This window comes from Orbicella franksi, chromosome 9 (assembly GCF_964199315.1).
Source record: "Orbicella franksi chromosome 9, jaOrbFran1.1, whole genome shotgun sequence".
NCBI lineage: Eukaryota > Metazoa > Cnidaria > Anthozoa > Scleractinia > Merulinidae > Orbicella > Orbicella franksi.
Genome location: NC_138153.1, coordinates 2,377,037 through 2,396,542, shown reverse-complemented (window position 1 = coordinate 2,396,542; position 19,506 = coordinate 2,377,037). Strand labels below are relative to the sequence as shown.

The 19,506-nt window shown below is 38.7% G+C and overlaps 1 protein-coding gene across 2 annotated transcripts; it reads right to left on the bottom strand.

Annotated features, from left to right (window-relative positions):
- Nucleotides 1-1,250: 1,250 nt before the first annotated feature.
- LOC145498226 (uncharacterized) lies at nucleotides 1,251-13,551 on the bottom strand. 2 transcript variants are annotated; one of them, XM_081478122.1, is made up of 2 exons: nucleotides 12,996-13,551; nucleotides 1,251-6,230 (listed from the first exon to the last, which is right to left on the bottom strand). In XM_081478122.1, exon 2 carries the CDS (start codon nucleotides 6,192-6,194, stop codon nucleotides 5,388-5,390), a length of 807 nt encoding a protein of 268 aa, XP_081334248.1. In that variant the 5' UTR covers nucleotides 6,195-6,230; nucleotides 12,996-13,551; the 3' UTR covers nucleotides 1,251-5,387. The 2 variants fall into 2 exon arrangements, with proteins under 2 accessions (XP_081334248.1, XP_081334249.1); XM_081478123.1 differs by lacking the exon at nucleotides 12,996-13,551 and adding an exon at nucleotides 6,893-7,215.
- Between the last annotated feature and the right edge of the window lie 5,955 nt (nucleotides 13,552-19,506).

Genomic DNA, 19,506 nt, shown 5'->3' with positions numbered 1-19,506 from the left:
TAATTATGTGTCGCCCTCATTAAAGTTGCGGAATAATTAAACTTGCACGGATGGATGAGGATTACGTAATTATCCGGTCAGTGTACTAAATACCGCATTCTTTTGAACACAGAGGATATTTATAGTGTGACTGAGCAAATGAGGAAAACTAAATAAGATCTGCCCAGTAGCCGTAAAAACAAATAACAGACCTATTGATAGAATTGCTACAGTGTTGCTGGGTAGCACTCCTTTATCGTTTAAGGTTATCTTAAATTTGAGATCTGTCAATTTAAAAGTTTTAAGTAAATCATTGAAAGCGGAACACAAACGAAACGCACGTGGCATTCACTGTGCAAGGCGTGGTGACATCCGCAAAGAGCGTGGAAAATTTATCCTCTTTTTATTCACAGAAATAGATCGACATGTCACTAAATTGGAACTCGTTTTATAACCCTATATATTCAATATTGGGAGGATTTTTTCCTTAAACTGAAAACAACAAAAAAATGTGGGTGGAATATTAACTGCATTTGTGATACTTTTGGAGCTACGAAACGTATATAAATCGTTGCACAAGTCACTACCACTACAGACGCTTGTTAAGGCAGTGCACAACCACAGAGAAAACAAGAATATACGAATTCGAGAAACGAAATTCGCGGTATCGACAAAATAACTCAGAAGAAGGAAGGAAGAACAAACTCAAGTAGTCTGGAGAGATGGCAAAGGTAAGGAGACCTAGCGCTGCACTGTGATGCTGTATAAGGGATAACATTTTGGCCAATAATGTGTGATTGTCCTTTTTGCAAAGACGTTATGCAGTTGAACATGGTTATTGGCTGATTGAGCTCCGCTTCTTTTCCACTTAATTAGGAATACGCTTAAACTTATTAAACTCGAATTCTAGTTCTTCGGTTTCGCGGGAAACATTTAAATCCCGTAAGGATAAAACACGAAAAGTAACGAAAACAGAATTTGAAACATTCGCGCCGTGTGAAAAACAGTAAGCAGCATTTTTTAGTGGGCAGCATTTCTTATTCAACTTTTATGCGGCCAAACATTGCATAAATTTTACCCAGGAGATACTGTAAACCCGCTATATACCGTACGGCCAACTGATTAAGATAACAGATTTCGCTCTGGATCTGAAATTGTTTCCGAATTAAACAGTTTGCTTGAATTGGGAAATATTCGTATGATATCTACAGCTGGATGCAAGTAATTTGAGCTCTATGAACTGAAACCTTTAGTCAGAACTGTTGCGGGACACATGCAAGTAACAATTATAACGATTGTGCACTGTTTGTTAACTTTCAGTTATTGGTTATTTTGATGATGGTTTTCCTTATTGGCCTGATGTCTCTCCCAAGCTCAAGCAGTTGCTCATCGAGGCGGAAAAAGCAATTCACTGATTCTCAATTGCTGCAGCGGATTCGTCAGCGCTTCATCTTCATGGAAAACAAGTTCGTCGCGCACAGTTCCAACCACACCCAAATCAATGGGGGTATCAACTTCGTCACTGGAGCAAGGGAAGGTACACAAAAGTGTCCGTGGACGTGGGCCATAGACGAAGATCACCACAGAATTCCCAGATACCTAGCCAAGGCTGTATGTCCGCAGTGTAATCATTACTGCCGGGCCGTGTTCTACACACACAACTCGCTTGTTCAACGATGCGATCGAAAAACAGGAACTCTCTACTGGACCAGGATGGAAAGGACACTACAAATAGCTTATGTCTATGACTACTAAGAAACCCATCGCTTTCAGCTTTGAGTCCAAAAAGACTCAATTTGATACATGTGGGTAATTATAATGGCACTCCTGTAGAAAATACGACATTTCACAAGCCGTTTTGTTCTTAGAGGGGAGGTGTTTATAAAATTAAAAGGACAGGGCGTTTTGAAAAAATCCTAGAAAGTACTAAATACCATTTCTGAGCTTCTGATTGGAGAAAAAAGAAGTTCATTTTTACCCCTAGGCCGGGAAACCATGTATACTATTAGCTTTTATTTTTAAGTGCCGGCAAAACGGCAAGCAGCAGCCAGGTTCAAATTATTGTATTGATTTTTATTTTTACGGATGTATTGTATTTTACAATGCTGCTATTGTATTATGCATGGCGTTATATTGTGTTGTATTACTTACAAGACTTGCACCACTTACAATGCTGCAGTTACTTATAATACAATATGGACACTTCTAACAAGCTACTGCTACTTAACACAAGTCAACACTACTTACACTTGTACTGGTATCAGTAAACAATAGCCTCCATTTGGCGTGAAAATATGCTCGGATATTTGTCTGCGGACATTATCTGTTGCGAGAAGCGAACAGTTTTCCGAGAGCGTAGCTCGAGGAAAACTGTGAGCTTCGGTCACAGATTAGATTTTCCCAATGCTCTAACTTCTAAAAAGGCTCAAAATCATGAGATGAGTGTATGTTTTTCAATAAACTCGATCGTAGCCTTGTGTCAGGCACTTCCATAACCCTGGAATTCAAAATGCTCTGGTTTCCAAACGAAGCATGCTATTGAGCTTTAAGGTAGGTAGGTAGGTAGGTAAGACTTTATTTTACGAGGGTAACATTTGACAGTATTAAAACTGATAACCCAATGTAAATGTAAGATTATAAACAGATATGAATATACCGCATCTTATGATGAGGATAAAAACTTTGGTGGCTCTTTAGTTTTGGATTTTAGAAAGTGATGACGTCACGTGAAAACGATCTCTTTAATATTCAGTTAGACAGTCATTGTTAATCCTTCTTCCCTGTTTCTTAGTCATATAACATCAACTTATATAATAGAATAATAGAATTGCCTACTTGACAAATAAATTCCATGTTGCCATGTGTCTCTTCAGTAATAGATCACAGAAGACTTATAAAATGATTGCATCCCGGAAGCTAAAAGAAGCAACAGAATGTCACAACTGACTAAACTAATGGAAAAGGCTTACAAGTAAAGGTACAACAAAAGTTATTGAATGAAGAAGAAAATAAGCAAACCATTCACGGCAAGATCCGACAACGGACACAATATCGTTCAACTATTGAAAATGGATTTTCGCTTGAAATTAAACTTACAGAAACTCTAGCAGAGTTTGTTACCTTAATTTTGGTACTTGTCCTATTATACTTCAGTCAGAGCTTAATTGATTCCAAGGGCCTCCACAGACAACTACACGCTAAATTGTGGTCAACTTAACGCTAAGTTTTTTTGTTGACTACAACTAAGCAGTCTCCCTTTTCGAAAAGGGAAACTACTTAAGAGTGCCTGCCTGCAAAAATCAGACAAATTCTTAATTTCGCGGCAAGGGTCGAAAGTTCGATTTCGCTCATATTCTTATGGTAGATAGGCTAGGGCATGACAAAAACTACTGGATAGTGTTTTTGGCAAAATATCCTTTTATTTCAAAGAAACATGCAAATTACCAACTTCCGTTAAAATCGTCATTTGACGCACCATTTTATTAAGCAAGTTTGAGAGCCTCGCATGCAAAACCTCATCATTCTTCCGTCTTTAAATGTGCAGCATATGCCGTGACAGCATTGCGTGACGAACAAGCAACGGCTGTAAAATTGTGCTGCGCCGACACGCTTATCAGCAATGGTCAGCAATCGATCAAACGTATTATTTTGGCGCAGTGCAAAGCAAGCAACTATCTACAAATGACTCAGCCGTTTTTGACTTAGATGCAGTGATCTCCATATGCGCAGAAAGATGGTCACAGATTCATGGTATTCGACCAATAATAGGTTGACAGTTGGCGATGTACATCGGACGTTAACCTTTTGTAAACAAAAGCAAACTTCTGCTTCATGTGCGACGAATGGTGAGAGATCGACTAGAAACACGTCAAATCGGCTTTGGACCTGCCTTTCGCAACAAATAAGGCTAGAACATTATCAGGTCTGTGTCTATTTCAACTTATTATAGGTCAAGTCATGTGGCGCATGCTAAAATGTACGTCTAACCCGTAAATTGAAACTTGACGACGAATGGTCAAATATTTGCATTTTTAACGAATTTTGAAAAGCTCTCGCGTCGCTCACAATCATTTGCCCAAAGAAATTTTTACAGGAATCTGTAGATCAGCCTTCTGCGATTCAACCACCAGAAGCTTAATCCATTTGAAGGTTTCGCACATGGTGAAAATTAATTATATACACGAAGTACTTTTAAGTGAATGAAATTCATGTCTTCGAAATGTAATTATTTTGCACCCAAAAAGACAACGCAACATTCCATAAAACCAACCCAGTACACATTTAAACATTGCACAAAAATATTTGAGTGTTTTAAAGACGGAAGAATGATGTGGTTTTGCATGCGAGGCTCTCAAACTTGTTTAATAAAATGGTGCGTCAAATGAAGATTTTAACGGAAGTTGGTAATTTGCATATTTCTTTGAAATGAAAGGATATTTTGCCAAAAAAACTATCCAGTAGTTTTTGTCATGCCCTAGCCTATCTACCATGAAAATACGAGCGAAATCGAATTTTCGACCCTTGCCGAGTTATTTTCCATTTTTATGGACAGAGACTCTTAAGTTGTCGACAACATGACACACATTTGAGCATGCGTGTTGTGTTTTGAGCATGCGTACTGAACGTTATTTTCCAAAGTCTCTCTGACCTGATTTAGACATCAACAAATAACACTGCAATGTGTGGAATTCTTGCACTAGACACAATTACTTGACGATAACAAATAGTTGTCGACAACTGTCTAGTCTGTGGAGGCCCTAAGCAACACAATTTGTAATCTTGACGATGATTTGATGACGACTTGCATCTGAGGCATCGGTAAATTTTTTAGCAACGTCATGACGTCAGATTTTCCCGTAAACCTTCCGTTTGTCGCAATTTTTCAAAACGAAGACATAATTGGAGCTGATTATGCAAAGAGTACTTAAGGAAGAAAATTCTGTCTCGCTCTCTTTCCTGAGGTGCTTAAATCATTCAACTCAAAAAGCGAATAATGCGCGAGAAATTTTGCTGCCTATTCATATCATCCGCGTCGTTCAGATCTAACTGAAATGTTCATATCATCAAGTCGATTACAAAATTATATAGAAGTAATACATCAAGTACGAAAGACCGTGTTTGACCGCATTTCCAAACACCGAGAGGAGAGCCGAAATTAGGGGAAAAAGAGAAATAAAATCGTGAAAATCTATGCTAGTTAAGGTCGAAAATCCAAACACCATCACGGTCATGACGAATTACTTGATGGATTATCAGATAACTGAGTTGAGAAACAATTATTCCATTCGCTCTTGAATTGGATTATTATTTTTACCTCGCATCCAACGTGGGCTCATAGAATAATTGTAACTTATCTTCATCATCACCATTATCGTTTTTTGAATATAAGTGAAACGCTTAGTTAAGTGTCACTGATGGTAGAATATGTCCAACTCTGAGGTCTCCCATGGGCACATCGTCGGAGAGGACATTAAAAGGCTTTTATTTTGAATATCTTTATGTGCCTTTTGGAGGACTTGAATACAAAATGCTTCAAGCTCTGCAGACATAGGAGCTTCAAGCACGTGTAATATTTCTGACAGAATTCCAAAGATTTTGTTGGTACCTTTAGCCTGAATTCCTTGAAGTTGTTCCTTACTTTCCTTTTGGCTGCAAACGGTCTCCTTGAGAACACTGGGTCCAACTGGAAATTCAGTCGGGATATCAGCATGATCATTCTGTGGGTATTTATCATTTTTGATGTCTTCTTTCTTCTCTGGAGGAACGACAAACGAATCAAGTGAAACAAACTGTTCTAAGTCGAAGTTAGGAATAGTCGGTTTCTCAATGTCTTGCATAGGACCGTAACTAGTGACTTGAGATACCTGCTGGCTTCCCACCTTGTCCACTGCTTGGTAAACCTGAAGTGGGTTAACATTTGGTTTGACGGCTAAATACTCACTGATATTAAACTGAACTCGTTCAAACTCCTGCACCTCCCTTTGGAACTGCAGAAATTGTTCGTCGTTGATATGGCCACGAACCAGTCCACTCTTATGTTGGTTCGCATCTTTGCTTCTGGTATGCATGTCTTGCGTCTGTCTGCCGTTCTGGCGAGCAATTGCTTGTCTGAATGCCTTCCAGTTAATACAGACTGGAAGCACACAAAGGTCGTCTGAGCAATTCATTCCATGCTCTGCCCAATCAAGGCGTTTTTGTTGACTTAGCTTATTCATGTTCAAGAGGTTCTGATCTCCGCGTAAGTAAAACACCTGACAATGAAAAAAGGTATGATTACGAAATTAACACGTCACTCAAAAAGTTAAAATGGTTTTAATAAAGAACTAGTTGTCAGGACGAAACAGACGTCACTACTGTATGGGCGTCATTTTCAAATACCATGAAGAGACGTAAAGTAAATTCCGTGCTTCTGATTGGTCAAACGAGCAAAGGAACCAATCAAACACTACGCGAATCTCTGTGAAGCAAGTCATTGAAAAGGGTTCATTCATTCTATGCTTTTTACCAGATTGTATTCATCGAGTTCCCACTCTCTTCCTCCCACACATAAAAAATTGCTATGAAAAGTAATGACTTTAAAAGGATTTCCGTCCACCAACAACAACAACATGGCTTTGAAATTCAGTTAGCGGATCAGCTAACTAAAATCACACACCACCTTGCTTATTTATTGCCTGCAGCTTTAATAATAAATGGATCATACTCGAATATGGCCTATCTATCTATCTTTCTGTCTCAGTGTCTGTCCTTCTAATATATTTGTCTGTAGCACACCAAAGTCTAATCAAACAAGACCATTTGGGCGACAACGGTAGCTACTTGAAATTTTTCAATAATTTTAAGGACAGAGGTCTCCCGAAGCACTATGGAATAATGATTCCCGAAATCATTATAATAAACTGAGTCACATTACCATCTGAGTATATTTAGCGGTCATGTCTTCTTTCCAGTGATACGTAAACCACAGACGACTACAGGAAACGGCCCTCAGGGTCATTTTTAACGATAAGTTCCCACAGTATAAATACTTTCGATATTCTGCTTCAACTGGCTGAGCTTCTTTCACTTGCTAACAGAAGACTTCAACAACAATAACAATAACTTTATTTACTCGGACATTTACATTTTTTTTACATATATATTAGGTGTACTATATGAGTCTGGAGACTCAAGTAACTAAGGGTTTTCTAGTCAGCCTCCAGTTATTATGTTTCTATGGAGATTTAAGAGAAAAAAGCTATTAAGAGAAGGAAATGTGTACATTAAATTGGAAAAAAGGAGCATATAGAAATATTATTTGTTTTCAGAATGTTGTTCAGACAATAAATAAAGTTTCAGATGTTTCGAGAAGTCGAAACACCTATTTCGGGAAATAGTAATTCTAATGTTCAAAGCAAAAAGGAATCTCTACTGTATTGTTATGGAACAGTTCACCCTTAATGCAACCTGTAAAAGGAAATTTGAGAAACTCAGATTAAGATATTTTGGTGCTTTCCTTTGATTGAAGTATAACGAAAGAATTACGTGCCGAGAGTAGTCTGTTGAGATTCAACCTAGATGAAAATAAGTAAAACTGACCCGTCTACAACAGTCTGTAAAGATGATTTTGGACGCTTTGTAACAATTAAGCTAAGAATTGGTCCATGCTTAGCGTGCGTATATCGAGTTATGGATGCACTTAGGAAGTTTGGAGAGCACGACAGAAGGGTAAGAGTTCTTCGCGGCGCAGCTGAGAGCAACTCTAGCTTCTTGTGTGCTCTCTAAACTTCCCAAGTGCATCCATAACTCGATCAATATACGCACACGGATGAACCAATTCTTTTTTGTTAACGTTTGATATTTGCGCCCATCCTGTTTTCCGTATTTGATGTGTAAATAGTCTTACATTTTTGGTTTTCTCGTTATTATATATTGAACTCACTATCTCTTTTCTGATTGGCTGAAAGCGTACCGTGAGTTTTCAAAATTAGTGCCTGTGACATCATCTAGCTGCAGATTATGCAATAATCATGTCAAGGACACGCAAGGCCACGGGTAATCACGCCATGTATGACCGCGGTGCATGATTTCTATGGGTATTCATGTCAAGTTCACGCGAATTTTTTTCTTTTTTTTTTTTTTTTTCGTCATTCAATGTATAATAAAACAATTATTAGATTCGGTTTTTGTGATATCCAAATTAATCAAGGTCTCGGTAAGGGTTATCAGCATCAGCCTTCGGGTGCGGCTGAAACCCCTACCTCGACCTTGATTGTTCTGGATATCACGAAAACCTCATCCAATAATTGTTTATAATCATCAACACTTATGTGACGAAAATTTAAACTTCAGAACTTGACGTGTAGATCAAATTCACTACCTGTCAACACCACCACGACGCCGACTACTACTATTTCTACTACAAGTACCTCTACTACTACTACTACTACTACTACTACTGCTGCTACCACTACTACTAATACTAGTACCTCTACTGCTACTGCTGCTGCTTCTGCTTCTGACTACTTCTGTTCACTACAGAAAGAAATTTCAAGTAGATACAATTTAATCCAAGGTGAGGCCGATGTAGAGCAGAAACCTCAAAATGGCCTGAAATTGCCTCTAGAAAAGTCAACTTCGAAAAGAGCTCTTTACCATAACTCTCACAGTACCTCTCTCCATCCAGGTGTATAAATGAGTACCAGCGAATTTAATGCTTTGGGTAACCCTGCGATGGACTAGCATCCCATACAGGGAGAAGTAGAAATATTCCTAGTCGCTTCATGCTACAGAAACTGGCCTTATTGGCCACTTGGCCCGTATGCAGACTTTCCCTTTTCTCAGTTACCAAATTGAATAACACGAAAAGTAATTACGAAATACCCGTCTGAAAAACCTTTACCGTGTTTACAAAACTGTGCTAATGGGTAGATTGCAAAACAGCAGGTTTTTTTTCCTAAGTCGCTATTCGAAAGCGCAAAGAGCCGAAAGCGTGGACAGAACAAGTATGAGAGACCGAGGCAAAAACACGCCTGCAGTATGGTGGTGTTTGATGATTTTTCTTGTGTTTAGTCCGGTAATTTTAATCTTGAATGGCTCTTTTGCGGTATATGCAAACCTGCGGGATGCATTTTGGCTAGCATTGGTCGATATTAAGACAAATCCTTGACAGTCAACAATGGTTTGTCAATATCCAACTCAAGAAATTAAATGAAAGTTCAAAAGAACGTGCAAAACTCCGAACAACCAAAATGAAACACAGAAAAAGTTAACAGGGCGTGGATGATCAAAATTGGAGAAGATTTAAAAACTGATTGCATTCGGGTATACTGAAAAACTCAGCTTGCCTTTTTCATAGTCTATCTTAATTTGCTTGGGAGAGTTTTCTGATTTCTAGCACTAACTGATAATTCCGCTAAAATTAAGGAAACATTTATTGTTCGACGCCTCTTTGGTCATGATGCCATTACTCCGCAAGAGTAAATAAACTATAACAAAGCGAATTTTGAAATAGGCTAGATCTTAGACTGTTCACAGTTCCCTATTTTTCCCTGAGATCGTACTGTCGATTGTTTACCCATCTTGGTTTGTTGACGAGAGCGAAACTGGGGAGAGTACAAAATGCCCGTGGATAGAGGCGGTGGCGTTACCACCCCTACCTACGAGTATTGTGTACTCTCCCCAGTTTTGCTGACATCAAGAGACCAAGATAGCTAGCGGCCCGTGGAACCCAGGATCGGCATCTACGATGCCTCAACAAACACTTTAGTGCGAATCGCGTCAATCAATTCGTGGCAAGTGTTTGTTTAGTCATCTATTTGACAATTAGATGATGTTGTCATAATAGTTCCTTTTTGGATGTTTTATGAAAGGCTAAAAGTTACTACAATTTTTTAAAAACCAAAACGTTTACGACCGTACGGTCATCATCAGTGGCATATGATGGAAATTTACATACAACTTGGTTTTGTTCAATTGAGTTATACCCGAGGGGAATTCCCGTTTCCACGACCAAACAGATAAGGAAGAGAATTTAATCCCAGAGTAACTGTTTGAAGAGAGCAGGAAAGTATTTATTAAATTACCCTACTCGTTCGACAACGAGAAACTCAGCAAGATTTTTATAAACAAACTAAATACTCTTACGGATGGGCGTTTTACGTTTATCATGTTGTGGCAAACAAGGAAAATCAAAAGTTTATTCAGTCTCAAAGATAAAAACCCGCACAAATCAAATGTCATCTATCGTGCTGAGTGCGCATGTGGCGAAACCTACATTCACTCATCCTCATCGGGCCCATGACGACTCTCGTGGCCGGAAAACCTACATTGGGGAAACAAAAAGAAACTTCGCAGTACGAAAGGCAGAACACGAGAACAAGTCTAACAACTCCGAACCGGTCAGTCACCTCGCAAAACATCCAACCCACGCATACACATGGAACATTGCGAGCACCGAGAAAAACACTTTCCGGAGGAAAATAATGCAAGGCCTGCTAATTGCTTGCGAGAAACCAACCCTAAAAGAACAAGTGCATTCTTTCATTGCGAAACTGTTCCCTTCGGGGATAACTTAATCGAACAAAACCAAGTTGTATGTAAATTTCCATCATATACCACTGATGATGACCGTACGGTCGAAAACGTTCGGTTTTTTAAAAAAAAAATTTAGTAACTTTTAGCCTTTTATAAAACATCTGAAAAGGAACTATTATGACAACATAATCTAATTGTCAAATAGATGACTAAACAAACACTTACCACGAATTGATTGACGCGATTCGCACTAAAGTGTTTGTTGAGGCATCGTAGATGCCGATCTTGGGTTCCACGGGCCGCTTCGCGCTTGGGCCATAAATCGAAGGGGACAAAACGAGGAGCCATAACTTACAGTATGGATCGAGAAAACGAGTTTAGTAAGATATTTATTACATCTCTACTGTGTCCCTGACGGGTTCGCAAACGATTTGTATTCACGCGGACTCGGAAATGCTTCAAATTTCTGACGCACCTCGAAAGCAAAACGAGTCAGTTTGAAACTGTTTTTAAGTCGTTAGCACTCTTTATTACATAATTTAGAGTATAAGAAAGTTTTAAACTTTTAGTTGCTATAAAAGTTAAGAAAACTTAGCGATAAGTCACGAAACAGTTTGGCAACAAAACCAACTTTAAATTTTAGCGAGCCGTACAGGAGAGTACTGCCCGCTAAATTGACCAATCACAGCGCGCGTACTAACTGAGAGATATAATAATAGCCTTTATAAAACAATTAGATTATGATCTCGAGATTTTTATGATGCGATAGTTGTCCAGGTCGCATCCCGAGTAACCTATCACATATGCCATTTTGTTTCTTTTGTGATGTACATTTCTGGTGCCAAGTTTGAAGAACACCGCTCCAATATTTTTAGAGATATTCCGTTGATTCAGTGTTTTACCGGTATACTGTTTCAGTGGCACTACTTATGACGCGATCACTTTCCTAATTTGCCTAATACAAAAACGTCAATATCTCTAAATCGGAAAAGATATGCCAAAAAGGAAAACGCCAGTCTTTTTTATTTTGAAAAACATTTCAAATAAGCAGCAATTTTTTTTTTCATTTCATAGGCACTGTTTCAAAGCGGGGAATGAGTGACCTCATTATAGCACAGTGAGGATATGGAAAATTCCAATCGGTCCCGGTTGTAGTTTCCTATGAATTTACGAGAAGTGCATTGTCCGCTAAAACACTTTGGTCTATAAAAGATCATAAAATGAAACTTACCGTCCTTTAATTTTGGAACATCATAAATCTTGTACATTGGCGTGAGGGAAAATCGATCACGTACACAAGTCAGGTGAGCAATCGACGGATTTGGTGAAAAAAAAAACGGCATGGATCGGCGGATTTGCATACCCCTATTCACCCTCCTCATAAATTGAAACTTACCGTCCTTACCCAAATTAAAAGTTGCTGGCATTGTTATCAGGAAACACAGGGTTTCCAAGATTATTATGCTGTTGTCTGTAGGCTCACAGCAAGCAATGAACACTGTCTAACATGCTTCTGACCTCAGGGTTATTTTTAATTTTGGAACATCATAAATCTTGCACACTGACGTGAGGGAAAATCGATCACATACACTAGTTAGGTGAGCAGTTTTCTCGTTAGAAGTGCAACATCTCACTAACTAGCAGACGTCTCAGTTCTTAACGGAGTCAGCCTTACAACTCAGGTATGCATCAGTGAAAGACAACTTTGATACACTCTCTGCTGTCTTTGTTAAACTTCCGGTGGCTTGTAATTGCGCAATTTAGGACAAACAAGTTTTAGCACTTAACTCACCAAAAATACACTTTCAGTGTCATTAAATATTGGTAAAGTTTAGTCGTTCTTAATATAGCACCTCTATTTTATTAGCGTATTTTATTTCTGATTAAAACTGATGCTTTGTATCTTGGTCAGTGAAGTCTAACCTGATATGAATTTAAGTTTTCGCTTCGTATTCGTCCATAAGGCATTGAATATGTCAACATGTGAAGTCATTCTTAAGTGACGTAGGTATATAAATTTTTGTCACGTGGTATTGAATCGCTTCAGGTGAACGAAAAATATAAAGTGGAAACGTAGCTTATAGACTGAAACAGTTATGAAGCCCGACAAAGTCCTTTGGTGATTGTTTTTGTTTACATTTTCGGCCTTGACCATGACCGTGCATAAAACACGATTCAGTTGTTATCTAAAGACTGAAGAACTAACCAATAGAAACGTTTTGGCGAGGTAACTCATGCACGGTCGTGGACATTCCAACATAAATTTTGATATTTTGATGTTTGCGGCGGGCGTCATAACCATCCCCCTCTTCAAACTATGGTGGAAAAAATGAAGAATTATGCCAGACTGCGTACCGTAATGTAAAGCTGGTTTTTTTTTTTGTTCAATTTGTATTTTATTTTGTATTTCGCATTTAAGTGCACACACGGCACACGTAACTAATAGCAAGGCAATGGTTAAGCCCTATCTTAACATACAATGGAAATGAGTAAATATATACCTGATTTCTTCTTCCCAGATATTTAAAATCCCTAGTTTTGTTGCACTGCCAAACACCAAGCTTCTATATAGCGTCTCCAATGCTTGCATTAACTCTGAATTGTTTCGATGTAGCGCGCTGACCCGCTATATATATATGTATAGCGCTAGCGATAATATCTTACCATGGAACATTCGGGAAGATGATGGCCACTTCGGCGGTTCCGACCGATTCCGAACAAAGCTCTATTAATTCGGGTTCGAGAATGAACGATACAATTATCATGTAACATGTTATTGTTACATAACTATACCCTGAAAAATTTTAAACACTTGTTTCCGGCGCTGGTGTCGCCTGTATTAAAGAACAAAATACCCGTTCGAGATCTGTTCGAAAGATCTATTCAACATCACAGCCAGTTACTGTAATTGTTAAAGTAATTTTCGTTGTATTTGGTGGTTTTAACATAACGAGATTAAAGGCGTGAGCTTCCAGAGTCAACATTTCGAGCTAATCTGTCTCCGTTTAGATTTAATGCCAATGCAGGGCTCGGGCAGGTCAAGCCGGAAATGGAAATGTGAATAACAATTAGGTAAGGCTGATACAATGAGCGAAAGCCTGTGAATATAATAAGGGCGAACCATAGCATCTATTTACTAAGAAAGTGAAGTATCGCAAATAGTTTACATCCCTTTGGATGTTTCTGTGAAAAGCTTTTTTTGAGAGGTACAAAAACAACATGTACGTTGTAATGTGCGTGGGTTTGATCGGCTACTTGATGATGACGTGCGAAGTCACCAAACTGCACCTTTGTTTTTTCTTCCTGTTTGGCTCCTGACCTTCAGCCGTCACGCAATCAGTAACGAGTTCCTCAAACCCAAGGCCCACTCTGCCCTAAGCGTCATCTTCGGAGGACTCACCTAGAAGATTGACGTGGCTGCTAATCGAAATCGTTCGGATTTGGTACGTCTTAGGCTGTTCCTTTGGGTTTTCAGCAGCTTTCGCGGTACCTTTTAGGGTATTGAGCCGAAAAAAAGTCAGTTTCAGTTAATAAAAAATGAGGCCACGCCCATAAAACGGAGTCTTGGTACCTTTTTTTTTTTAAATTTCCAACGAGCACCCCCGTCCTTTTTATATTGGACCTCCCCCGAGACGGTATCACGATGGCTGCGTGAAGTGTTACACGTTGCTTAACAAAGGATCCCTGAGGCTTTAAGTACTTTGACTGAACGCATCCTGAGATTTCGAAGGGATTGTTCCAGATGCTTTAATTCATTTCCTGCCGTCATAATTGTTTCGCTCCTCAAGGGTCAAGTAAAGAGCTCTCTATTTATAACCTGACGTAACTGTTCGAACTGTTTTCGCATTCGATAATCGGACAAACTTAATCGACTTAAACGAACGAGTGATTGAATTCGGTAATCGAACAAAATCGAACCAAAAATTTGTGTGAGAGTTCGATAGAATTCCCGAATCGAACCCAATGGAACTTCATCGAGCGCTCTGAGCTATCACTCGAAATTGACAAGATTGTTGAAAAGTCTCTCTTGGGCATGGACTTCACGGTTGAGTGAAAATAACAATAGAAGCAATTGAACAAAGCAAACAGAGGCCGAGTGACACTCCATGAATACTCATTTTCTCTTGACACTTCACACTGTTTTGCATTTATTTTTAAAATTGTGGTCACTATTTAGAGAATGCATGTGAAGACTCTAATATAATGTTATTTTTCAGTATAAAGACGTTAAACACGGTGCGGTAGTTAACATGAAGAGCCTTTATTTCATAGTCAATAAAATGTACAAAAAATGTCGAGTGTTCACAGTTTGAGCACGGTCCTCACTGTAACATCCCAGCAAGGAATCTGCCACAGGTCTGTTAACGGCCTCTTTTGGCGATAACCGAGTTGCAATACATTGTTTCTTTTTAAGGTTACTCGAAACCTTCGCGGGCTACTTTTGCCAAATTTTCTTTTTGAGAGTTCATTACTTAAGGAAACATTTTCTTTTCCAAAAATTGAAAATAAAATATTAAAACGCGCGCCAGTTATTGGGAAAAAGAGATTTTGTTAATAAAAGTTAATAAACCGTCAAGGTGTCATAACCCCAAAAGGCATGGACTCCTCAGCGATCTTTTCGTGGCAAACGGCTTAAAGGAGCTCAGTCACGGTATTTTGAGTTAGTTTGGCCACATACAAAATTAACTTTAAATGGTAGGGAACCTGAAAATAATAGTTTAATACGATAGAAAAACACCAAACAGATAATGATAAACCATAAATGATAAAGCTACAAGAGCAACCTTCATTGACTTGTCTAAAGCGTTTTGATACCATCAGCCATTCCGTTTTGTCAGAAAAACTGTTTCGCTATGGCATACAGGATAATGAACTGAACTGGTTTACGGACTATTTATTCCTCCGAAAGCAGATCGTTCAATTTAAGGGAGTATTGTCAGAACCTAACCCTGTTTTCACAGGTGTTCCCCAAGGAAGTATTCTCGGGCCGTTATTGTTCTTAATTCATTTTAATGATGTCCACAAAGCTCTCCGTTATTCTAAGATTATCACGTACGCAGATGACTCAGTAATTTTCACATCCTCGAAAGATTTGGATGCTATCCAACACAACCTCAGCGAAGACATCAATAGCCTCGCCTTGTGGTTTCGAGATAACGAACTTATCATTAATCTCAAAAAGGGAAAAACTGAAGAAATGCTATTTGGAACAGCAAAAAGATTAAGCAGTTTCGATGGCAAAGAACTAATCCTCTCAGTAAATGGATCTCGTATCGACATGACTACAAATTACAAGTATCTAGGTGTCCATCTGGACCCTACATTGAATCTTGATATGCACTTTTACAAATCATACAAGAAAGCTGCAGGAAGAGTGAATTTATTACGACGAATCCGTTCTAACACTGACACCTTAAGTGCTGAACGAATCTATAGAGTAATGATAATACCCATCTTCACTTACTGCGGCCAAATTACGGCGCTTGGTTGGTCAGAGACACGTAGGTGCCAAATAAGAAACTTGGAACAACGAAGTCACAGGATTATTCTGCAAAACTCCAAATGTCTAAACTGTGAACTACGCCTATCCACAATGAAAGAAAAAGGCTTGTTTATTTGTTTTTGATTGCCTAAAAGGCAATGTTTGTAGTCCTTTTAAAAATTATTTTAATTTTTTAACCCACGATTTTAATACGAGGAACAGCGGGACCACCATTGCTCTGCCGAAGGTGAAACTTGACTTTGCTCGAAAAAGTTTTTACTTTTTAAACGCTTCAGCTTTTAATTCTTTACTTTTAAAAATCAAGCAAATTAGCAGTAGGGTACTATTCAGGGAGTCTTTAGATCAATTTTATGTATAGTGTAGTTAATAATTTAAGAAGTCATTCTTAACTTATTTTAGTTTTTATCCTTATATTATGTTATTTCGACAGGACCCGTTTGATAATAGTACTCTTGCATTGAAGGGCTATCCTGTATAAATATTCGTTATTATTATTATTATTTATTATTCATAAAGGAACAAGGATGGCTAAGGATGGAGAAGATTAACACGGATTACAAACGACGAATTTGAAAAATTGAGGCTTAACTTTTCAATGTGCGCAAACCGTCACGTACTTCTTTAAGGTGATTCCCCAGAATTGCATTGCGCATCCCTACTGCGCAATGCAACTGTATTTTATTAGATTCCGTGCGAGAGTTTAACTCTTCGCAGATTTTCCTCCATGCTGCATGTTCTTGACTCTCCGTTCTACAGCAAAGATAATTGCACGAGCAGATTTTGCTCGGCTCGCGTTTGTGTTGTTGCTTACGCCACTTGCGATCGAATAAGATTGTCTCGCTGAAACCATCTCTTCAAATTGCTGCCAGTAACCGGATCCAGGGTACAAGTCATAAGAATTGGAATAAAAACGCCGCTCATATTCCTCGTTTGCATTGAAATAACTGTAGAAAGCGTTAGATGGCCTGCCATCGCACGCGACAAAAACTGGACCAGCCGTACGCCGTCAAAATTATTTTCTCGGCGTAATTTTATCCAGACATGTTTTAAAAAATATGACAGTTAAATGGTTAAAAAACAAAATTGTTTGCTTTCCCAAAATTTGGAAACCTCCGAGGCAGCACTTCGGCTTCTTTGAAGAATGGCGAAATTTTGGCTATCCGCAAAATTTGGCAAGGCCGGGTCGCACTAGAGCGAATTCAAGCCAATTCTGTTTTTATAAGTAATAAATCTGTCAACATGTACAAGTAGCGTAGTAGCGCCACTTATTTTACGCTACCTGTTGACAGATTTATTACTCATACAAACAAAATTGGCGCCGTCAAATTCCTGTTATTACAAACACCAAATAGTTTACTTTATAATTGAGCACCTCAAATCTTTTACTACCCAAGAAAATAAGGCTGGGACTGTTATCGTAACAGAAAGTCTAGTTTGTGTTGAGCTGTTACTCTTCTCCAGTTGTCAATCGCGTGCAGGTATGCGCAAGAAGAGCATCAGTTGGCCAAGCTGGGGTTTCAATTTTCAGCTGAATGTGAACGCGAACACTAACATAAACAATGAGCGTTTAAAGTTTCGGTTCTTAAGGAAAGTTTGGTGGTGCTTTATACTATCTAAAAGTGAGTCGGTCGCAAGTCACTAGGCTTTGCCACAACAAACGGATCTGAGTTGAACTGTGAAACTCTTCATAGCATATGGACGAGAGATCGAGTGAAAACTACTAGATTTTTTTTCTCTGGAATCTCCTGCCGCGTCCTGATTGATAGCCTCACAACAAAAGATACCGCATTTTCAATGTCTGCGGAAAAATTTACATGTCAATTTGGCCATTGTCAAACTTCCCATGCATTCAAACTAAATGAGTCACTCTGCAGATATAGCTGAAACAATCGTCCTCTGTATTACCAACTCAGAGATTCAACTCATTTGATTAGTTTTCGGAAAAGTTATTAGTATAACTTGTGGTATAAATATTATCGGGAGAGATGGAATTGTAGCTAACGAAACTGTCAACCGAAGAACACGCTCGTTTTCTGTGTGAAAATACGTTTTAGAAACCACTCAAGCACTCAAGACCGCAAGAGGTCAGCCATCGAGGCATGGACAGAGCAAACATACACGGCAAGATTTTGTAACTAAGGTAGCTATGTATAAGGCGTATTACTACTGGGTTTGACCTGGTTTCTGTGTTTCTGTTTCTACTGATATGTACGTTAAAAACTAAGGTATATTAAACACTGACTAAACTCGCCGGAAGGCGCATAAATTTTGCATTTCACTTACATGTTACATCAACGTGGTTGTGGACGTGTGGTTTAGGTCAGTTTATATTTTGACCGTAGAGACTGAGGCTAGAATTCATTCAAGTTTGAAAAGAAAAAGTTTTGTAAAGTGGCGGACGTATATACATGTTTTTCGTTGTAAGGTTCTTTGAATTATCTACTTTCTCGCCTAAAAATAGGTCCGCACTGCGTACTTGTTTGTGCGTAGCGTCCTTTTTAACCGCGCGGCCATGGGCCGAGCGCGGTTCTAGGTTTACCCGTGGTTTATTTTTTTATTTATTTTTTTTTTTGTGGGTGACCAGACGCAGACCTCCGCTCGGCCAAACTTTGAGTCACGCAACGTGTGATGTTTTTCCGCCAGAAGCTGTTAAAACATAAACACACGAACAATTTTACGGATATTGTTTTCTTTTTTGTGGGTAAAATATATTTTCTTTTCGCTTTATCAAAGCGTTGGATTTAAAGGGAATAATAAATACGCTGAAAAAAGGTATTACGTCAGCCATGGAATGCGCTGACGTTGCAGTTTTCACTTTCGCTACGTGACAAATAAGATCGTGTTTACTTTGCAAGTTTATTTCGGCAGAAGCGACGGTCATTAATTTATTTGTAATTTTGCGAGTATTTCTTGCGGTTTTAGGCAAATGAAGTAAATCCTTTGACTGTTTCATCGTAGCGAGTTCATAGATCGGAAAGAAAATTAAATATTTGCAAGCCAAGCAAAGAACGTGTCAGAACGTGCAAAGATTACGTCATTGATAGGGAAATAACCACCGTACTAAAGATAGCCGTAGATAACGCAATTCTTGAATTATGTGACTCGTGTGACTTCTTTGCTAACCCTTAACTCAAGGGAAAAAACAATTAAATTTAATCGTGACTTTAAAGAAAGAAAGCGGTTTGTAATAGTGTTCGTATCTTCATGCCCATACATATCCCGAAGAAACTTCCAGATTAAGACTATTACGTCATCGGAGATGTCACAACGGCTACGACTGATGGTGCGATAATAGAGTTTATGTTGATCAAGTGCTGTGATGTCTACAGTAATCAATGAATCATCAAAGATTGCTTTGGAATATGCACTGCGTTGCGACTGTAGTACTAAGAAAACAGTTAAATTTTAAAAGCGCGGTTATAAGATCTAACAGATCTTCTTGTTTACTTCTTTGAATTTTACAGGTTGAAGAAATTAAACTGGGCTGTTTATTGGAAAGGGGCTGCTTT